General features: G+C 37.7%; 1 protein-coding gene across 6 annotated transcripts in view; it reads right to left on the bottom strand.

Moving 5' to 3' along the window:
- The window catches only part of rab11fip4b (RAB11 family interacting protein 4 (class II) b), a 102,645-nt gene that overhangs the window by 36,485 nt on the left and 42,654 nt on the right, over positions 1 to 23,506 (bottom strand). For 2 of the 6 annotated variants that reach the window (XM_061983749.1, XM_061983750.1), the window contains one exon: positions 9,193 to 9,346. The exons of 2 other annotated variants lie outside the window; for them this stretch is intronic. In XM_061983749.1, the coding sequence (XP_061839733.1) occupies positions 9,193 to 9,270 (78 nt within the window). In that variant the 5' untranslated portion in view covers positions 9,271 to 9,346. Of the gene's footprint in view, positions 1 to 9,192; positions 9,537 to 23,506 lie in introns of those variants that run through there. 2 more of the 6 variants (XM_061983747.1, XM_061983751.1) reach the window with 2 other exon arrangements.

Genomic DNA, 23,506 nt, shown 5'->3' on the forward strand with positions numbered 1-23,506 from the left:
ACTCGTATTTCACTATTGTTTTGTAAAACTAAAATAATTGCGGACAAAATGAGAATGACTCACAATTAACATTAATTATAAGAAATAAAAGCCTCTTCCTTCTAACTGTAAGGTAATACACCACTAAGTCAATTTAACGTGCGTACGCAGAATAAAGAGTACTGTATTTGCAAAAATGTTAGACCACATAGACATTTGCTTGTTTCGATTGCAGTACCTAAGGACCCAGGTAGCAGCTTGGATTACCAAGAATGTTGGCCTGAATAAAGCATATTACAGGGAGGGGCTGGAACTACTGAGTGGAGGCATTCAGACTGATACTCTTCTCAGGTAAGTACAGGGAGGTATATGCCCTGAAATGAGTTCATATTAGGTTTACAGTACATTGTGAGCATACAGTACCTTACAAAATCAGTTTTGGCAATCAGAGTACAGAGACTGTATCTTCATTTGCAGAAACCTGTTTAATAATTACCTAATTGAAATGGAAACATAACGTCACTGCTTACACCCACTTCGGTCCTATTTATTGTTTAATGATCATAAAAGGCTTTTTTTTTACAACCCAGCCACCGGTGGCCTGGGACTTTTGAAGTTCTTTATAAGTTTACTAGGTGCGGACCAGCCGTTGAACAAGGAAAACTTGAATTTCATCACATCATTAAAACCAAAGTTAAAAACTCATGATGGCAGCTTTCTGACGGAACAAAAAAGGGAGGGCCATGACATCCAGCTGACACTTTCACCCAGGACCTTAGTAACGCAAAGATGCCAAAAAGGCACGCTATTCATTCATCGCACATTCACGTGTTAATTAAATGATTTGCGAAAAGACCAGCAAGGTTTCAGTTCCTAAAGCACTCACTGAATCAGTAATGAAATAGGCATGAACTGCAGTATGTATACATATTTATAAGTGTTTTAAAAAACTAAAGGACCAATTGAGTCATGTATCTTTTGCCGGAATGGTACACAAAAAAGTGTTAGAAAAGAAAGAAACCAAATGAGTGAATGTGGATAATAAACACTTCCAAAGTGGCAAAACTAGCGCAGTAGCGGGTAGTGTAGCACAGTCATTATCTGCAGTTTTCTGGTCAGCCCAGATTGTTTACTCTCAAAGAAGTACCTTTAAATTAGGGGTTTACCCATTATCGGCACCAATATTTGGTATTTTGACATGCAAGGTCCTCAAACACACGGCGTAGAGAAAAGTGTGGAAAAACTCTGGTGGGTGTACGGCTGTGTCAAATGTACGTGGAAACAGGCTGTTAGAGTAGAAGCATGTTTGTGGGATTGAGAAAGAGACCGACACTGGTGTATGAATGTGTAGGACTCCCTTAAAAATTGATTAACCTCAATGGGACTTTCCTGGGTAAATAAAGGTTATAAATTTTTTTTATTTTTAAAAAGGATATCGGCTCCAAAAATCGAGTATCGACCTCATTTTCAACTAATAATACTAATAAACTTACTAATAATATCAGCCCTGAAAAAATTCATATTGGTCAATCTCAACTAAAGATGAGTCCATTCTGCTTTAAGTTTACTTCCCCATTTTGCTTAAGCCGTTGCCACATTCCTGCATCACACTTTGAAATCTGTTGTTAAAAAACACTAAATCCGTCCTGCCCTTTTAACCTATTGTAGGTTATTGAGTTATCACTGCTGCAGTTAGTCTTAGCAAGCATCAATCATTAACAAACATCCTGCATTCTTAGATCAATGGATCTGAGAAACCGGAAGTTTGTAGACATGTAATATAGCAGAAAAGGACCTCAAATCAAGGACAAGTGTGTTTGTGTAAAGTCAGTGTGGCGAGCACCTGTTCATATCAACACAAAGAAGCATTGAGGAAGTCAGGTGAAACCAGTTTATTAAACCAGGAAGGGAGTGTTTTTTAATCAATCACACGTCACAATTATCTGGTTGTGTGAGATGTTTTTGTTTTTCCCTGGATCTGCTTACAAAAATGGTCAGTCAACAACGTGGAACCCAGAGTCTCGGACTCCGGCATCGTCACATGAAACAAAACAGACCAATGGAGAAGCCATTAAAAAATGAGGAGCTAATATTTGAGTTTTGGAAACAGTTTGTTTTATGTCATACAAGCCTTACCACAATATATTTGGCAAATCAAGTGTCCCCACAATGGAGTTAGCTAATAAGTCAACATTTAGCCTAGCTTTGTCTTAGTGTATTATTGTCTGTCAGTCTTAGTTTTGGCTCTGGTTAGGTGCACAGGTTGCTGTTTTGTCATCTCCTACTATACTACTAGTAATTAGAATAATAAGAAATGTTTTTCTATTGTCATGTGCAAAGTTTTTTTTCTATTGTCATGTGCAAAGTTTCTCCAATCTAAAAAAAAATGTTTTTCAAAAATATTTTCATTGGACTTATTTATAAAAACAAACCTGCAAAATACTGGTTGCACAACATTTGAGTTGCTTGTTTAATCAATAAAGCATTCAGTCTGGGAGCTGCAAATCTATCCAATTACCACTACGCTCTCCATTCTAATGGCTTGGACATGTGAAACTATATGGTGGCACAAACAGTTGACAGTCCTGGTTCAGATTCATTGTTCAAGGCTGGCGTCGAAGTGTTTTGTGTCTGATGTCCTCAAATGTTAAAGCACTAAAGAGGAGGGGGGAACTTCCAGCTTTGTTTAACAAGTGTCTTTCTGATGATGTGCTGTTGTGTCAACCCACAGAAAGGGGGTCATTTCATTGTCTGCAAAGGCAGACCCCTGGCAGGTGGTCAAGGTCCTGACTCTAATTCTGATTATACACCAGTCAGGTTATTATTTGATTATTTAGTGCTTGCAAAAACTAAAGAGAAACGTAGTATTATAATCACACGAAAATTAAAAAGCAACAGTAAAATGTACAAGTGAAATTTTCTCAGAAAATTACAGTCATAAAATCATATTTTTTGCAACTTTATTCTTGTACAATTAGAAGGTTTTTATTATAATATTAGAGCTAAAGTGTCATGGTGTATGTGGACATGGTCAAAGTGTAGGAATACATAAATTCTGCTTCTTCTTACTTCTTGTTATGTTTGTTGACTTGTACAAGTATAATATTTAGGGATGCAGCTATTCATTATTTTAGTAATAGATTTATCTATGGATTAATCACATAATCAGATAAAACTATTTATAGCCTCATTGCGTATTTTAGAGAAAATGGTTAAAATTAACAAATACATTTCAGCTTGTCATAACCTTTCTTTTTGTTCCGAATAAATGCGCATCATTAACATTGAAATAGATGATTGAACCATTTTTTGTAAACAAATGAATCGATGTAATTGATCAATCTTTGCAAACTGAGTAAAAAAAAAAAAAAAGGATGTTCCTTTTGAAATAAGTTTAGCTAACCCATAAATATAAAAAGGTATTTTTGCAATATTGCAATTTTTTGGGGATAAAATCTTAAGATTATTCGATAAGAATAAGATTAGTTTTCATTGTGGCTCTAACACTCCTTCACAGGTAAGTACAAACCCAAGGTTATTATTAAACTTTAAAATCTACTTTACAAAAACTCAATGACTCAGAAGATGTGAATGTTTTGGTGTTGACAATTACCATGTGTTTTGTTTGTGTGGAGACTATTTTCTTCTCGCTCTCACAGTATCATTACGTCTGATGATGTAAAAGAGATTGTGGGAAAGGTGGGACTGTTTTAACTCCAGATTAGCCTCCATTCATCCAGAACAGCTCAGTAGCGTGAGTTAATCTAGTGCTAGAGTACACACCGGGACACTTGTGGCTTGAATTTCCTCATAGAGAGAATAGAAAAAAAACATAATGAGAGTAATAATATCAGACGACAGGGGAAAACCGTCAACAAGATGACTGAAGAGAGAAAGTCAAGTCCTCCTGACAGTGTTTTGTACAACACAGCTCTATAAGGAGAGTAAATCTCATTATGTAACTTCAAGTCCAGCACCTGTAGTATTGAACACGTCACATGTTGCTTCGGACAATCTCACGGCAACTCAACTTAGTCAGCATTCTACTTTGGGACTAATTAACAAGCATCAGTTGCACAGCCATGTGAGACGAGCAACCTCTTATCAAAGTAAGAGCTACATTTATACAGAACCTACCTTTTAATGTTTATTTGATATTATGAATAAACAGCAAATCAGTGGGGAAATCGGAGTATGCTGGATTCTATATTGTGAAGATTTGTATAGCTGTGGAGTCCATTGTCAGTGGATCAGAATATTCTGATAATGCAAGCATAGATATACATATTTCCAAAGTTCCCAAAAGAAAATAGCAATTTTTTTCCCTCGCACCTGAACTTGTTGACATAGCTATCCTGTGATACCTAGCAAGTTAAGCTGACATGATTGGACAGCAAGACAATCCGAGAACAAACTTAAGATGCCATTATGTATCGGTCATATGTTGGAAATAATGTCCAATATCCAGCATGTACAACCAAAGCAATATCCAGAATTTTACAAATTACCAGAAGCAGGTGTTTTCAAAGTGGATTTTTCTTTTCGCTTACTTCGGACTCTGTGTATACTCTCACCATGGGAACTAAAAATCTATTCGATTTGCATTCAAACATAACTGGTGTTCGCTTAGCACATTGGTGCCCAAAGCCCCCAAATTGTTATTTAGTAAAAATAAAATGTATTAAAAAAAAGCAAAAAGCCACTAACCTGTAAAAATGTAACCTAATGTTTCCATTTCTATTTTAATTTCATTCACCCAATATTAACTAAAGAATATTTGATGCAACATTAGAATAAACCATGAACGAAAAGGAGAAGAAATAACTATAAATAAAGTTATATCTGCCCCTATTCACACAAATACAACAGTAGCTATTCAACTCAGAAGACTATTAAGGATATGTTTCTATTTCATAAACAACAAAAAACTGTGTGAGCATACTCTGCCATATATTTTCATTATCATGATATTGACGTTTTTTAAATACAGAAATATATTTACATTGTTTTGCTCCACTGTTAAGTTTGTTCCATAAACTAATGATTGAAATGCATCTTTTCGTTGTCACTGTTCTAAAACTAGATTTTACTTCTTCTTTTTTAATCTGTGTTCCTTTTAGGTCATACTAACTTTCTCTTTTTACAAACCTGTTTTGAATGTTGTTTGATTGACTTTATCTAGAAGCTTTATACATGATTTTAGATTACTTTACTCTACCACTTCATTACATTTCAGTAAGGCAAGGCAAAGCAGACTCATTTAGAGCAAAATCCGTACACAATTCAAAGTGCTTTACAGAAAGTTACAAGAAGGAAAAAATAAAAATGAAACAATAACCATAATTCAAATTAAAATCAAAATATAATCATACAACAAATCAAAGTGTAGATAAAATACTTTCAGTTGTCATATGCACAAATAAATACAAGTGTTTTCAGCTTGGATTTGAAAATGGCCAACTTTAAGTAAGTTTAACTGTTTATTGGGATTGTGGGTTTCTTGTTGATAACACTAATAATAAATGTTGTCACCTACACCATCCATTCATCCGTTTTCTACCGCTTGTCTCTTTTGGGGTCGCGGGGTTGTCACCTACACACCACACAGTTTTGTCTTAAAAAATATACGTAAAATAATATATTTAAACCTTTAAGACAAGTGCAGACTAGGGATGTTTAACAGTTTATTGGGTTTGTGGGTTTCTTGTTGATAACCCTAATAATAAATGTTGTCACCTACACCATCCATTCATCCGTTTTCTACCGCTTGTCTCTTTTGGGGTCGCGGGGTTGTCACCTACACACCACACAGTTTTGTCTTCAAAAATATACGTAAAATAATATATCTAAACTTTATACAAAAATTAAAAATATCAAAACTTTTTCACTATGTGTTCTCAGTGGGAAATAGTTTTAACATAGCAAATTTGAAAAGGCTGATTTTCTTTATTTTTCTCAAGGTACAGCTTCACAAACCCACCTCTGATCTGTTTTTATCCGACAATTGTTTGCTGTTGTAACGTGAATTTCAAAGCCGAGGGACAGTTAAATGCCATAAACAAACCCTGACTTTAAGACAAGTGCAGACTAGTGATGTTTAACGGTTTATTGGGTTTGTGGGTTTCTTGTTGGTAACACTAATAATAAATGTTGTCACCTACACCATTCATCCATCCATTTTTTTACCGCTTGTCCCTTTTGGGGTCGCGGGGTTGTCACCTACACACCACACAGTTTTGTCTTCAAAAATATACGTAAAATACTATCTTTAAACTTTAAACAAAAATTAAAAATATCAAAACTTTTTCACTATGTGTTCTCAGTGGGAACAAGTTTGGACATAGCACATTTGAAAAAGCGGATTTTCTTTATTTTTCTCAAGGTACAGCTTCACAAACCCGCCTCTGATTTGTTTTTATCCGACATTTGTTTGCTGTTGCAACGTGAATTTCAAAGCCGAGGGAGAGTTAAATGCCATAAACAAACACCGACTTTAAGACAAGTGCAGACTAGTGATGTTTAACTGTTCATTGGGTTTGTGGGTTTCTTGTCGATAACACTAATAATAAATGTTGTCAACTACACCATTCATCCATCCATTTTTTTACCGCTTGTCCCTTTTGGGGTCGCGGCGTTGTCCCCTACACACCACAGTTTTGTCTTCAAAAATATACGTAAAATAAAATCTTTAAACCTTATACAAAAATGAAAAATAAAACTTTTTCACTGTGTTCTCAGTGGGAAAAAAGTTTGGACATAGCAAATTTGAAAAGGCTGATTTTCTTTATTTTTCTCAAGGTACAGCTTCACAAACCCACCTCTGATCTGTTTTTATCCGACAATTGTTTGCTGTTGCAACGTGAATTTCAAAGCCGAGGGACAGTTAAATGCCATAAACAAACCCCGACTTTAAGACAAGTGCAGACTGGGGATGTTTAACTGTTTATTGGGTTTGTGAGTTTCTTGTCGATAACCCTAATAATAAATGTTGTCACCTACACTATTCATCCATCCATTTTTTTTTTAAAGCTTGTCCCTTTTGGGGTCGCGGTGTTGTCACCTACACACCACACAGTTTTGTCTTCAAAAATATACGTAAAATAATATCTTTAAACCTCATACAAAAATGAAAAACAAAACTTTTTCACTATGTGTTCTCGGTGGGAAAAAGTTTGGACAAAGTAAATTTGGAAAGGCTGATTTTCTTTATTTTTCTCAAGGTACAGCTTCACAAACCCGCCTCTGATTTGTTTTTATCCTACATTTGTTTGCTGTTGCAACGTGAATTTCAAACCCGAGGGACAGTTAAATGCCATAAACAAACCCCGACTTTAAGACAAGTGCAGACTGGGGATGTTTAACTGTTTATTGGGTTTGTGGGTTTCTTGTTGATAACACTAATAATAAATGTTGTCACCTACACTATTCATCCATTCTTTTTTTTTACCGCTTGTCCCTTTTGGAGTCGCGGCGTTGTCCCCTACACACCACACAGTTTTGTCTTCAAAAATATACGTAAAATAATATCTTTAAACCTCATACAAAAATGAAAAACAAAACTTTTTCACTATGTGTTCTCGGTGGGAAAAAGTTTGGACAAAGTAAATTTGGAAAGGCTGATTTTCTTTATTTTTCTCAAGGTACAGCTTCACAAACCCGCCTCTGATTTGTTTTTATCCGACATTTGTTTGCTGTTGCAACGTGAATTTCAAACCCGAGGGACAGTTAAATGCCATAAACAAACCCCGACTTTAAGACAAGTGCAGACTGGGGATGTTTAACTGTTTATTGGGTTTGTGGGTTTCTTGTTGATAACACTAATAATAAATGTTGTCACCTACACTATTCATCCATTCTTTTTTTTTTACCGCTTGTCCCTTTTGGGGTCGCGGCGTTGTCCCCTACACACCACAGTTTTGTCTTCAAAAATATACGTAAAATAAAATCTTTAAACCTTATACAAAAATTAAAAATTAAACTTTTTCACTGTGTTCTCAGTGGGAAAAAAGTTTGGACATAGCAAATTTGAAAAGGCTGATTTTCTTTATTTTTCTCAAGGTACAGCTTCACAAACCCGCCTCTCATTTGTTTTTATCCGACATTTGTTTGCTGTTGCAACGTGAATTTCAAAGCCAAGGGACAGTTAAATGCCATAAACAAACCCCGACTTTAAGACAAGTGCAGACTGGGGATGTTTAACTGTTTATTGGGTTTGTGGGTTTCTTGTTGATAACACTAATAATAAATGTTGTCACCTACACTATTCATCCATCCATGTTTTTTACCGCTTGTCCCTTTTGGGGTCGCGGCGTTGTCCCCTACACACCACAGTTTTGTCTTCAAAAATATACGTAAAATAATACCTTTAAACCTTATACAAAAATGAAAAATATCAAAACTTTTTCACTATGTGTTCTCATTGGGAAAAAGTTTGGACATAGCAAATTTGAAAAAGTTGGTTTTCTTTATTTTTCTCAAGGTACAGCTTCACAAACCCGCCTCTCATTTGTTTTTATCCGACATTTGTTTGCTGTTGCAACGTGAATTTCAAAGCCGAGGGACAGCTAAATGCCATAAACAAACTCCGACTTTAAGACAAGTGCAGACTGGGGATGTTTAACTGTTTATTGGGTTTGTGGGTTTCTTGTTGGTAACACTAATAATAAATATTGTCACCTACACCATTCATCCATCCATTTATTTTACCGCTTGTCCCTTTTGAAGTCGCGGGGTTGTCACCTACACACCACACAGTTTTGTCTTCAAAAATATACGTAAAATAATATCTTTAACCCTTATTCAAAAATGAAAAATATCAAAACGCCCCAACCATCATTTGACTTTTTCACTATGTGTTCTCAGTGGGAAAAAGTTTGGACAAAGCTAATTTGAAAAGGCTGGTTTTCTTTAATTTTCTCAAGGTACACAAACCCGCCTCTGATTTGTTTTATCCGACATTTGTTTGCTGTTGCAACATGAATTTCAAAGCAGAGGAACAGTTAAATGCCATAAACAAACCCCGACTTTAAGACAAGAGCAGACCAGGGATGTTTGGCTACAGCTGCAACAGACAGCTTTACCATGCACCAATAATGCAGCATATTCTAACTCAAATGCCAACAATTGTGCGGTATTCTCTCCTACACCATCATACACAAATGTAGCTAATTATTATCTTTGAAAACAATGAAGTGTTCGCCATCGCTTACTCACATCACTTCCTATAGAGGGAGGTCCACAGTCGGCGGCCCCCCTCTTTGCTCCAGACAGACCTTCATCCACCGAAGTCATTCACTCTCTCCCGGTGAAGGCGACTCACAATCGGTCCTTGGTGTTAGCTAACAGCCGACACACGAACAGGTGCTCCCTTCCGAGAGGCGACAAAAAGAGGAATTATCGCGAAAACTCCAAACAGTATCGTCCAAATGTGAGCGAAGCAGGTTGAAAGAAAGTAACTGTTTGGTGACAAAGTAGTCACACACCAGCACGTCCCCTGAGTGGCGTCGTTCACACCGCTTGACTTGTTCTATTCATGGCCCCTCCCTCCTCCGTGTGGGACGTTGCCGGGCAACTGCTCATGTGGGCGAGGCTTGTGAGAGTTCAGCCCATGCCGCGCACTCAGGCTATATTTGCATATGAAGCCCCGCCCCCACTGTGTGTGGCTGCGGCGTGAGGAGAAAACGGGAGAATGAAGTGATTGTTGTCATAATAATAGGAAAGTGTGTCAAGTGCGGTGTTTTTCAACCTTTTTTGAGCCAAGGCACGTGTTTTTCATTGAAAAAACCCGGAGGCACACCACCAGCAGAAAACATGAACAAAATGAAACTTAGCTGCCGATATTGACAATGTTCTTGCAATTGTTGAATATGACTTTGAACCATAAATAAGCATGCATCACTATAGCGCTTGTCTCAAAGTACTGTCATATCGCACCGTGACTTATTTTTAGTTTTTTGGTGTTTTCCTGTGTGTAGTTTTTTAGTTCTTGTCTTGCGCTCCTATTTTGGTGGCTTTTCCTCTTTTGTTGGTATTTTTCCTGTAGCAGTTTCATGTCTTCCTTGAGCGCTACTCCCCGCACCTGCTTTGTTTTCGCAATCAAGACTATTTAAGTTGTGCGGACTCTATCCTTCTTTGTGGTGACATTGTTGATTGTCATGTTATGTTCGGATGTACTTTGTGAACGCTGTCTCTGCTACACATGCTGTAAGTCTTTGCTGTCATCCAGCATTCTGTTTTTGTTTACTTTGCAGCCAGTTCAGTTTTAGTTTCGTTCTGCATTGCCTTCTCTAAGCTTCAATGCCTTTTTTTTAGGGGCACTCACCTTTTGTTTATTTTTGGTTTAAGCATTAGATACATTTTTACCTGCACCCTGCCTCCCGCTGTCGTCTACATATTGAGATCACGACAAACCATCATCGTCTCAAAGCAATTAGCTACCTGCTGCCACCTGCTCATATGGAAGACTATTATACGGTTACTCTGCCAAGCTCTAGACCAGACCTGGGCAAATTAAGGCCAGGGGGCCACATGCGGCCCGTTGAGTTTTTCAATCTGGCCCGCCGGACATTCCCAAATAATTTTTTTAGATCTTTAAGATGGAAAGTGTAGCTGTCATTATGATGTGCAGTGATGTTTTCTAATGACCGTAAGTCTTGCTATACAAAGTATTTCAATGGTTGGAATCTGCACCTTTGCATGATATACTAGTTACTATGGTAATCTAATTAGTTACTATGGTAATCTAATGAGTTACTATGGTAATCCAATTAGTTAGTATAGTCATCTAAGTCACAGCAGCTCAGACGAGGCACCAAGCAGTGTGGGTGGGGAGCGTTTCCACAGAGTGTTTCCAGAGCCTGACATGTGGGTGTCAGGGACAGACGTGGAAGGAGATTTTTACAACAAAGTGCTAAAGCTTAGCGATATATCACATATATAAGATTGTAGGTGGAGTTTGTTTTACTCTTTGCGTTCATATTTCACTGTGTTTGTTGCATTTTTGTTGCCTTTTGCTTGATTGTAAAATATGTGGATGGAGAGGGGGTGTGACATTCATATGTTGTCAATATTCAGTGTTTTATCCTTCATAGTTAATATTGTAAACCCCACATTCTTTATTTTCACGTATAATCTGGGTGTCTCATTCAGTAAAAAATGGTAAAATTCCATTCTGTTTTTTAAGGCGGTCTGTCATAATGTTTTTAGCATTCAATCAGACATTATTGTGAGCTTTTGTATTAGTGGTCCTAAAAATATGTAGCTGTACCGGCCCCCAGACACATTTTTTTTCTCTAAATTTGGCCCCCAGGTCAAAATAATTGCCCAGGCCTGCTCTAGACAGTACAGACACTGAACAATGGCACAGTATTTGCGGATTATAATTACTGGTTTGTAAAACATATTTTTAACCCAATTAGGTGAAATGACATAATCTCCCACAGCACACCAGACTGTATCTCACGGCACACTAGTTGAAAAACACTGGTCTAGTGTGGTATAGCACGTAACACAACGTAGATCACAAGGGGGAGTGGGAACACAAGTGTTAAGGAATCTGATCAGAATCAGTATTGGCCGACTTTCGTGAAAAAGTATGTGATCGCCATCCCCGAATAATGCCCTTTAAAGGGGACCTATTATGCAAAACTACCTTTTCTTACCTTTTGGCACCTGGCAAAACGTTTTGATTGATTGATTGAAACTTTTATGAGTATATTGCACAATGAAGTACATATTCCGTACAATTGACCACTAAATGGTAACACCCGAATAAGTTTTTCAACTTGTTTAAGTCGGGGTCCACTTAAATTGATTCATGGTACAAATATATACTATTTTCATAATACAGTCATCACACAAGATAATCATCACAGTATATAAATTGAATTATTTACATTATTTACAATCCGGGGTGTGGGATATGGAGGGGGCGGGGGGTTAAGTTTGGTTGGAATCAACACTTCAGTCATCAACAATTGCATCATCAGAGAAATGGGCATTGGAACAGTGTAGGTCTGACTTGGTAGGATATGTACAGCAAGTATTGGACAGAGAGAGAGAGATCAGAAATCATAAGAAAAAGTGACTACATTTGATTGTTTACATTTGATTATTTACAATCCGAGGAGGTATGATGAGGAAGGGAGGGTGTTAGTTTAGGGTTGAAGTTGCCTGGAGGTGTTCTTTTAGTGCGGTTTTGAAGGAGGATAGAGATGCCCTTTCTTTTACACCTGTTGGGAGTGCATTCCACATTGATGTGGCATAGAAAGAGAATGAGTTAAGACCTTTGTTAGATCGGAATCTGGGTTTAACGTGGTTAGTGGAGCTCCCCTTGGTGTTGTGGTTATGGCGGTCATTTACGTTAAGGAAGTAGTTTGACATGTACTTCAGTATCAGGGAGGTGTAAAGGTATCACGTAAAAGTGATAGAGCCTTTGAGTCAGTTGACCCGAAATCAGGGGTGTCAAAGTCATTTTAAATCAGGGGCCACATGGAGAAAAATCTACTCCCAAGTGGTCCGGACTGGTAAAATCACGGCACGATAACTTAAAAATAAAGACAACTTCAGATTGTTTTCTTTGTTTAAAAATAGAACAAGCACATTCTGAAAATGTAGAAAACATAATGTTGTTGTTTTTTTACACTTACATGTTGCGGTTAATAGTATTCTATCTCTATTTGTCGTTATTTATACTTTCTGAATAAATTATGTGATAGTGTTCATCAGTCAACTCATTGGTGGTAATTTTAAATCTATCAAGATCAAAAAATAATATCATAATCAAATTACAGGATGTTATTTATGTAGTTTGCTCATTTTCCTTGACTGGTGTACTAACATCATGTGTTTTTTTGTGTGTTTTTTTTTTACATATGTAGCATCATCTACATAGATACAAAGAATTGCTTTTGTGACATCTAGTGGACACATTTAGAACAGCAGTTTCTTTCATTCAAAAATTTCCGCTCATTTTTATACTTAGCAAACTCATCCCGCGGGCTGGATAACACCTGCTCGCGGGCCTTATCCGGCCCGCAGGCCGTACATTTGACACCACTGCCCTAAATGGTGGAACACACTCCTTTATGAAATGAGAGCTTCCCCTCCAGTTGACATTTTTATAAGGCAGTTAAAAACATTTGTTTACGTGCACATTCCTGTAATATTTAATTTGCATACATTTGTATATAATTTTTATTGTTATATTTATTATTTTATTTGGCAATGTTTTCTGTTGTTGCATCATGCTGTATGCTTGTTTTGACTGTATTATTTGTATTTTAACAACGTGAAGCAGGCCGTGAACTCTATGTGAGAAGTGCTATATAAATAAAATACTACTTACAAACCCTGTTTCCATATGAGTTGGGAAATTGTGTTAGATGTAAATATAAACGGAATACAATGATTTGCAAATCCTTTTCAACCCTATATTTTTTTTTGCAAATAATAATTAACTTAGAATTTCATGGCTGCAACACGTGCCAAAGTAGTTGGGAAAGGGCATGTTCACCACTGTGTTACATGGTCTTTCCTTTTAACAACACTCAGTAAACATTTGGGAACTGAGGGGACACATTTTCTAAGCTTCTCAGGTGGAATTCTTTCCCATTCTTGCTTGATGTACAGCTTAAGTTGTTCAACAGTCCGGGGGTCTCTGTTGTGGTATTTTAGGCTTCATAATGCGCCACACATTTTCAATGGGAAACAGGTCTGGACTACAGGCAGGCCAGTCTAGTACCCGCACGTACCGCACGTTGCTTGGATGGCAACATATGTTGTTCCAAAACCTGTATGTACCTTTCAGCATTAATGGCGCCTTCACAGATGTGTAAGTTACCCATGTCTTGGGCACTAATACACCCCCATACCATCACAGATGCTGGATTTTCAACTTTGAGCCTATAACAATCCGGATGGTTCTTTTCCTCTGTGGTCCGGAGGACACGACGTCCACAGTTTCCAAAAACAATTTGAAATGTGGACTCGTCAGACCACAGAACACTTTTCCACTTTGTATCAGTCCATCTTAGATGAGCTCAGGCCCAGCGAAGCCGACGGCGTTTCTGGGTGTTGTTGATAAACGGTTTTCGCCTTGCATAGGAGAGTTTTAACTTGCACTTACAGATGTAGCGACCAACTGTAGTTACTGACAGTGGGTTTCTGAAGTGTTCCTGAGCCCATGTAGTGATATCCTTTACACACTGATGTCGCTTGTTGATCCTGAGGGATCGAAGGTCACGGGCTTAGCTGCTTACGTGCAGTGATTTCTCCAGATTCTCTGAACCCTTTGATGATATTACGGACCGTCGATGGTGAAATCCCTAAATTCCTTGCAATAGCTGGTTGAGAAAGGTTTTTCTTAAACTGTTCAACAATTTGCTCACACATTTGTTGACAAAGTGGTGACCCTCGCCCCATCCTTGTTTGTGAATGACTGAGCATTTCATGGAATCTACTTTTATAGCCAATCATGGCACCCACCTGTTCCCAATTTGCCTGTTCACCTGTGGGATGTTCCAAATAAGTGTTTGATGAGCATTCTTCAACTTTATCAGTATTTATTGCCACCTTTCCCAACTTCTTTGTCACGTGTTGCTGGCATCAAATTCTAAAGTTAATGATTATTTGCAAAAAAACTTTTTTTTTTATCAGTTTGAACATCAAATATGTTGTCTTTGTAGCATATTCAACTGAATATGGGTTGAAAATGATTTGCAAATCATTGTATTCCGTTTACATTTACATCTAACACAATTTCCCAACTCATGGAAACGAGGTTTGTAGTTATTGTCTACTATTGGCTTTGTTTTGATCCAACAATTGTATGTAATACAAGAGAAGAAGAAACTAGTTTAAATATTTTGTTGATATTGTTACACTATCAGTGACATTCACCAAAAATACATTGTGCAATCTGCAATTGTATATACTTTATTCTTGGAACTTTACCACTATGTTCTTTTCATGATACAGCTGGTTCCACATGTAAGGATGCTATTTCAGAACACACTATTAAAATATACAGTAGGCACCATTCTAAAAACTACAAGTAACACGGTTACATTGATTTTACTGTTCTTTGAAGTTTATAGAATGTCTGACTGCAGCACACATGGACAACCAACTAAAATAATAGCATGGTGCCCAATACCACGTTTCCACATTGTAACTGCATTTCCCACAATGCACTTTTAGTTTAGCTGCCCTAGTGGGAAGTGATACATCTTCTCATGCAGCAGCAATTGAGTTGACCTGATTTCAGTGGAGCTGTATAACCCAACTCTGGCACAAGATTTGGTCTCATTTCTACAAGCAGGTCACCGACTGTGATTAGAAACCTCATAACCAGAACTTGTTTCCCTTGTACCTTGTTGCCAACGGCATCTGGAACAACACGTACACAAAAAGGACATTTATCCAAGACTCACACAAAGGATCAATCAATGGATTGTTGGTGTTTTTTCAGGTGTGGTTTGTCAAAAGGCTTGCCAGTTTCCCTTTGCAAAGAAACTAATTGCAATTTTAATAATGTCTGTGTGACAGACTGACATGCTAAACACGGTTATGAACTCAGAGAACAAAGATTACCGCATGCATGCTGAAGATAGTTATATTTTTATAAGATGCAGTGATTCCCATCAAGAGATCAATAAAGCCACTCAATCCCCACAACAGCATACACCGAAGTTCATTCTCACAAAAAATGAACTCACAAAGTTCTGCTGACACAGCATTGATGTCATTCTCCACTGGTGTATGCAGTGCAGCAAGACGAATGATGAAGAGGCAGGGGTGTCAGCAATGGATACAGAACAAAATAGAAGGGAAACTGGTGCTAAGGCAGGTAATGTTTCCTTTGAGTTTATAAGTTTGGGGTATACATAGAGTATGTGCAAAACATAGCCTGCTGTAATGTGATCGCTTGGCCGCACTGATCCACGCACCGTCACAAACACTGAAGACAGGGTCATTGAATTGCTTTGTTCTGCAAAGAAGTGGCTGACTTCCAAGGCTTTATAGCATTAAAGTTACTATACATTTGACAATCAAACAATGACACAAGGCGAATCAGTAAAGAATCTGGGTATTATCTTCGACCCAACTCTCTCGTTTGAGTCACACATTAAGAGTGTTACTAAAACGGCCTTCTTTCATCTCCGTAATATCGCTAAAATTCGTTCTATTTTATCCACTAGCGACGCTGAGATCATTGTTCACGCGTTCGTTACGTCTCGTCTCGACTACTGTAACGTATTATTTTCGGGTCTCTCTATGTCTAGCATTAAAAGATTACAATTGGTACAAAATGCGGCTGCTAGACTTTTGACAAGAACAAGAAAGTTTGATCATATTACGCCTATACTGGCTCACCTGCACTGGCTTCCTGTGCACTTAAGATATGACTTTAAGGTTTTACTACTTACGTATGAAATACTACACGGTCTAGGTCCGTCCTATCTTGTTGATTGTATTGTACCATATGTCCCGGCAAGAAATCTGCGTTCAAAGAACTCCGGCTTATTAGTGATTCCCAGAGCCCAAAAAAAGTCAGCGGGCTATAGAGCGTTTTCTATTCGGGCTCCAGTACTATGGAATGCCCTCCCGGTAACAATTAGAGATGCTACCTCAGTAGAAGCATTTAAGTCCCATCTTAAAACTCATTTGTATACTCTAGCCTTTAAATAGACCCCCCTTTTAGACCAGTTGATCTGCCGTTTTTTCTTTTCTCCTCTGCTCCCCTCTTCCTTGTGGAGGGGGGGGGGGGGCAGAGGTCCGGTGGCCATGGATGAAGTGCTGGCTGTCCAGAGTCGGGACCCGGGGTGGACCGCTCGCCTGTGCATCGGCTGGGAACATCTCTGCGCTGCTGACCCGTCTCCACTCGGGATGGTCTCCTGCTGACCCCACTATGGACTGGACTCTTACTATTATGTTGGATCCACTAAGAACTAGACTCTCACAATATTATGTCAGACCCACTCGACATCCATTGCATTCGGTCTCCCCTAGAGGGGGGGTTACCCACATATGCGGTCGTCTCCAAGGTTTCTCATAGTCATTCACATCGACGTCCCACTGGGGTGAGTTTTTCCTTGCCCTTATGTGGGCTCTGTACCGAGGATGTCGTTGTGGCTTGTGCAGCCCTTTGAGACACTTGTGATTTAGGGCTATATGAATAAACATTGATTGATTGACATTCAATAGGTTGTGAAAGATCTTGACATCTCTTCATAGTAGAAATCACCATTAGGGAAAGATCAGATTACCAGCGCCAGACAGTGCTGATGAACAGACTTAATACACTTACTGTACAATATCAGGCTATGAACCCAGTTTGCAGACTAAACTTTTTAACAACGTGTCTTGGAATTTTTTGAAACAAAGGAAAACTAACAACATATTTAAACACATTTTATTGGCTTAAAGGTTGGGCTGGGAAATTATAGAAAACAACAAAAATCACAATTAATTCAACCTTCTACCTTCTTGTTGGATTATCCCACCCTCAAATATTACTGGTCAACATTAGGTCTGCAACATTCATCAAGCAATTGGATTAGAAAGAAAGCTTTGTTTTGTATTTTGTTGCTTGTATGATTCGCTTAATGAGTTTAATTATATTTATATAACTCCTTGTTTCCGCAAGACTGTTTCAATACAGCGCAGATGAGAGCACTGCACATACGTGATGGAGGTTGCGCTGTGGGTGATTTGGGTGATGTTGTCTGTGTGGCGTGCGCAGTGAAGGGCCGAGAGAAGTGAAGTACAGAGAAAGATGGTTTAAAGCAGTGTTTATCAACCTTTTTTGAGGCAAGGCACATTTTTCTCATTTAAAAAATCCAGAGGCACACCACCAGCAAAAAACGTTAAAAAAAAATGAAACTCCACCAGGTCGTCATGTCTTATTTTGAGTTTGTTAGTGTTTTCCTGTGTGTAGTGCTTTAGTTCTTGTCTTCCGCTGTTATTTTGGTGGCCCTTACTGTTTTGTTGGTGTTTTCCTGTAGCAGTTTCATGTTTCTTTGAGCGCTATTCCCCGCACCTGCTTTGTGTTAGCAAGCAAGGCTATTTACATTGTTGCTATCCTTATTTGTGTGGACATTGTTGATTGTCATGTCAAGAACGGACGTACTTTGTGGACGCAGTAAGTTTTTGCTGTCGTCCAGCGTTCTATTTCTGTTTACTTTGTAGCCAGTTCAGTTTTACTTTCGTTTTGCATAGCCATTGCCTTTCCCTTTCGTTAATTTTTGGTTTAAGCTTTACATACCTTTTTACCTGCACACTGCCTCCCGATGTGGTCTGCATATTGGGATCACAACAAACCATCCTCATCTCACCCGACACTTTACGACTTTTACAAAGCAATTAACTACCCGCTGCCACCAACTGACATGGAGTATTACGTGGTTACCCTGCTGAGTTTTACACAGCACAGACACTAAGCAACAGCACATTATTTGCAGATTATAATTATTGATTTGCAAAAAATATTTTTTGGACCAATTAAGTGAAGTTGCATAACTTCCCACGGCACACCAGACAATATCTCACGGCACACTATGTGCCGCGGCACAGTGGTTGAAAAACTCTGGTTTAAAGGATAGGGAGAAAGAAAGCAAAGGGCCCAAACAAAACGAGAAAAGCTGTCAAAGGTGTTGCAATCATTTATACTGAAAAACATAATTGTTGTGGTAAAATGTTTGCACTGCCAAACAGAGCTGACATTTTCCAATATCACTGCATCACCGATGCACCATTGCCAGAAAGTATCCTGCAGATTTAAGAGCAAATGTATAAGTACATTTTGGCAACTAAATCCATTTAATAATTTTGACTTCCATAATGAATGTTTTATTCAAGCCCATGTTAGCAATACAATTTGTATGATAATGCTAACGAGTTGTTTGTCCAGAAATCAAACACCACTCCTTCAATTAATACATTTTAAAATGTTGAATAAATTGTCAATCAATTTATTATACTTTATTAGAGTATTTTTATTTAGTTTTTATTAGTTCTTTATTTTTCTATTAGTTCTAGTCTTGTACCTGGGTTTAGGCTAAATATATTTTTTTAACTTTTTAACTTTGTTTTCAATTTTTTTTTTAAATATACGCAATTAGAGGTGAGAATCTTTGGGCACCTCATAATTCGACCTGATTCCATTTATTTGGGTGACAATTTGATTCAGAATCTATACTTAATTCAACACAATTCTCACAATGCATTATTTGGTATAGTAATTGTAATACAACCTTTTCAAAACAGGTTACCATCCTCTTTTTGATTGCTGACTTATGATGAATTTCCCCTTGGGATCAATAAAGTACTTTCTATTCTATTCTATTCTATGCTATGTATGCGCGCAGCGAGTAAACGTGGAGATGGCCTAAATAGGTATTATTTAAAATTCATTGTTTGATAATTCAAGTAAAAAACTTTTTTTTTTTTAAACTTATGAATTGATTTGAAATCGGTATGAATAAGAATCGCGATTGGATGTGAATCGATTTATTATGATCCAATGGCAAAAGTGGAATTTCAATGTTATGTGCATTTGTAGTTAGCTAGCTTTTAAGGACAGGGGGGGCTTTGCCCCCAGGAGATGCACAGGATGCGAGCGAATGTTACGCACGAGCACAAAACTTCACAAACGGCTAACAAAGACTTAGAAATTATTCATTGTTATTATTATTATTTTTTTTTTAAATGCACGGGACGAAATAAAATTCTCCCCGGGACGATGGCTTTTAACCATTTTTTTTCTTTTTCTTTGTATGTATTTATTCATTTTACATTTTATATTAAATGTCTTGGTTTTTCCTCCCTCTGAAAATCCTATGAAATGTTTAACAAGCCATCCTATAATAATAAAACAGCTATTAATGTAACAATACAATAAAACAAATATATTTAATTATGTTTTTTACATTATTTTAACAATAGGCTAATGTATATTACTTTATATAGATTCTACAAGAAACACAAAACTTAAAAAATAAATTATTTACAATTGCACACACAAGGTTTTGTGCAGCTTAACTCATTGTAAAGGAAGATAATGTGCTTCGTACACCTGCAGGACCGCAAGCAAGGTCGCAGAGAAAATGCGGGCTGGAATTTGAGTGATGTGGGCATTTTCTAAATGAACAAGTGGAATGGATTGGATACCGACGCACTAAAGGGGCTCTCTACCTTACGCTACGAAGTGAGGGGAAACTGAGTGAATAATAACAGGTTATATGATTATTTATTTAAACGCATATTTGGGCCACTTTATAATGAATATGTTGGCATTTATTTGTAAAAAAAAAACAAAAAAACACCAAATTATTTAGGGGGGCTTAAGAATATTTTAGGGGGGCTTGAGCCCCCCTAAAATAGGCTTAACAACGCCAATGGTTAGGAATAAAGGTAATTTAAAAAATCCTTGTTTATATCAACTATTTAAACTATTTTTCTCAAAAAATGTTTTTATTCGATTACTCGATTGTTCAAACAAATTAATTGATGGATTAATCAATAACTGCAGCCTTAGTCAACATCACCTATGTAAGTCTGTCCAAACAACGGACACAACATTTATTTTGAGTACAACGTGCTTGCGTTGTAGACTTGGTGTATGAGTTTTTTCTTCATGACGCATGGTGGCCTGTCGTGTAACTGCACAACCAGTAGTGTATTTTAATGGAATGGTGTATTAGTAAAGAGAGAGGAAAACAGACATAATCAACCTGCTACGCCGGTTATTTCAGTTAGAAGCTCTGAATGTCGTCTTGGATTATTTTTCGATTACGAACCATATTAATAATTCAGCCACGGATACAACTTTGATAACATTACCATACTGTCAATTTTGTCAGCATAAAAAGAGGTCAGATGGGGTGTAAGAAGCAAGAAAGTCAGATACAAAGATGATTGAAAAGACAAAAATCTGCAGAATAAGTCAAATTGGGACCGTAGAACATGATGCTCTGCATTCCTGATTTCTTTATCTCCCCCATATGAATTGATATTACTTCTGACGGCACTATGTCTGAGACACTACACGTACAATACAAAACATCCCTTAACAATGACTGTTCACTGTCATACAATAAGGTAGAATAATGTAACCATGTAACAAACACCAGTCTTCAACATAGACAGAAAGTCATCTTACAGGTCATAATACTGTATGGATGACAACGGGTTAAAGTTGCCTTCAGGGGAAACACACATTTGTTGACATTTGTATTGATTACTGTTTCGATTGTCAGAATGTGTGTGGGATGGATTCAGCCTTTTGTTTGGAGTACCTGACATAGACAGAACTACCATTCAACTTCTGCTCCACTGACATCTACAACAATATCTTACACAAACCCTGGAAGCATCATCAGTACACAGACTGACAATTGATTAAAGCCGAATGAGCGATACACAACCTCTATGACTTACATGACGATGGAATGTCAACAAAATTAAATTGGGACATGACAATAGGACGCACAGGTCGCAAAAACAAGAGATAAAGGAAAAAGATTAAGTAAATGTTAATGGTAAATGATACAAGCTAGGATGATGTCAATTACATTACTCACAATTCTGTTCAAAATCGTGAAAGACCTGCTTGCCAGGATTAACAAAAAAAGAGCTTTAACAGGATGTTGGCAGTTTAATGGAGGCCCTCACTTCCTCTATGAAACGTTTATTGCAGGTAGCTTGTAAAGGTTTGTAAGCAGCACACAAACAATGCAACAATTGGTGCCAACTGGACTAATAGAGGTGCAGCACAGTGAAGCGTGAAAGGACTTATTGATCTTTGATCACAGGGACTTTCGAATAGTTAAAGTAATGCTTACAGAGGTGTAAATTGGGGCACAGCAAATGGGTAAGGTCAATTTCGTGGCGTGAAATGTTGTCTTGGTATGTGTTGTGTAAATCATTGCTGTCCGATGAAAATATCTCCAAAAAACTTTACTGTTTTTTACCAATAGTAAAAAGAGACATGTTTTACTCTAATGACATATGTAAATCCTGTGGTTGCAGCATATGTGAAACACAGTCTGCAGACACAGGAAGTTGAGGTAATTTAACCGTTCCTGTTTACGCATCACTTTGTTGTAAAACACAACGAAAACGGAAACGCTTGTTTGAGCAAACATGAGTGTGCTTTGATGCAATTTGACAGATACCATAGCAGTACAGTAGTAGACTTAGATTTAGACTTAGACTTAGACAAACTTTAATGATCCACAAGGGAAATTGTTCAACACAGTAGCTCAGTTACAATGATGAAAAGTGAAAGGATGGAAAGGACAATGCAGGTATAAATAGACTAAATATAGCGATATAAAATATAACATATATACGAATATATGCGAATATATTAGAGATGCGCGGCTAGGCGATTATTTCATCCGCAACCGCATCACAAAAGTCGTCAACCATCCGCCATCCACCCGAACCAACATTTTATCAAAACCACACCCGCCCGCCATCCGCCCGTTGTTATATATCTAATATAGACGATGCAAGGCATTAGTGAGGTTATAAAGCTTTTGCCTGTTAAAGAAAGGAGACTGATCCAATGCAGCAGAGACATTCAATGCGTGCCACGCATTAATATCTCTTGGCCACGCATTAGTGGCTAAGAGATATTAATGCGTGATAATATTATTTATCATTATTATAATATTATTGTCATTTCCATTAAGAAAGTGTTGACTATTGTTGCCAATGCCCTCAGATCAGGAGTGCGTTCCTCACACTTTGTGTGCGCAGTTGCAGCAAGCAGAACGAGGCTTTTAAGAAGTTAAAAAAATGTTTTAGAAAGACTAGGCCTACATTTTCGTTAGGTAAAAAAAAATTTCTGAATTTATTTCAATGAATATTAACTTGTTAACGTTATAATGCTCAAATAGGGACGAGGGCGGGGTGCACAGTGAAGCAGTGAACAATTTCGCGACAAAGATGAACCTTTATTGATTGATCTGCAGCCATGACAAAATATCACTTTATCATCAAACTTGAATTATAATGAAAATAGACGGTCGCGACAAACAAAGCAGGCTAAATAGCCTCACATTGTCACCAATCGGAGATGCGCTTCACTTGAAAGCGAGGCCAAATAATTATTCACACATAGTAGTATATCTCGAATAGAAAAAAAACACAATAAACAACGCAATTGCCTTAATTCTTTTGCATTGTAGTGCGCCCAAACAACACGTAACCATCAAAATTATTTAGCTGACCGAACTCAATATAGGTTAGACATGGGCTTATTTGGTATAGCCTATAGGTAACGTAGACTAATTCGTTTAACATATCCAACCGTATGTCTACTTACTTTTTTTTTTGTTAGCACTATGCAGGAATAAAATGGCATCTACTGTGCCAGGATTCATGCAAGAGCGCCTGGCCTCTAAAATGCGCCCTGCTGCGCTGAAGGAGCGCTCACTTGCGCCACTTGTTGCTGGGACGCGGTGCCTGATGAATAATTGACTGTTTCAAAGAGTGCTGCTCGTTTTTCGTATGTGGGTAA

Source organism: Nerophis lumbriciformis, linkage group LG25 (assembly GCF_033978685.3).
Source record: "Nerophis lumbriciformis linkage group LG25, RoL_Nlum_v2.1, whole genome shotgun sequence".
Taxonomy (NCBI): domain Eukaryota; kingdom Metazoa; phylum Chordata; class Actinopteri; order Syngnathiformes; family Syngnathidae; genus Nerophis; species Nerophis lumbriciformis.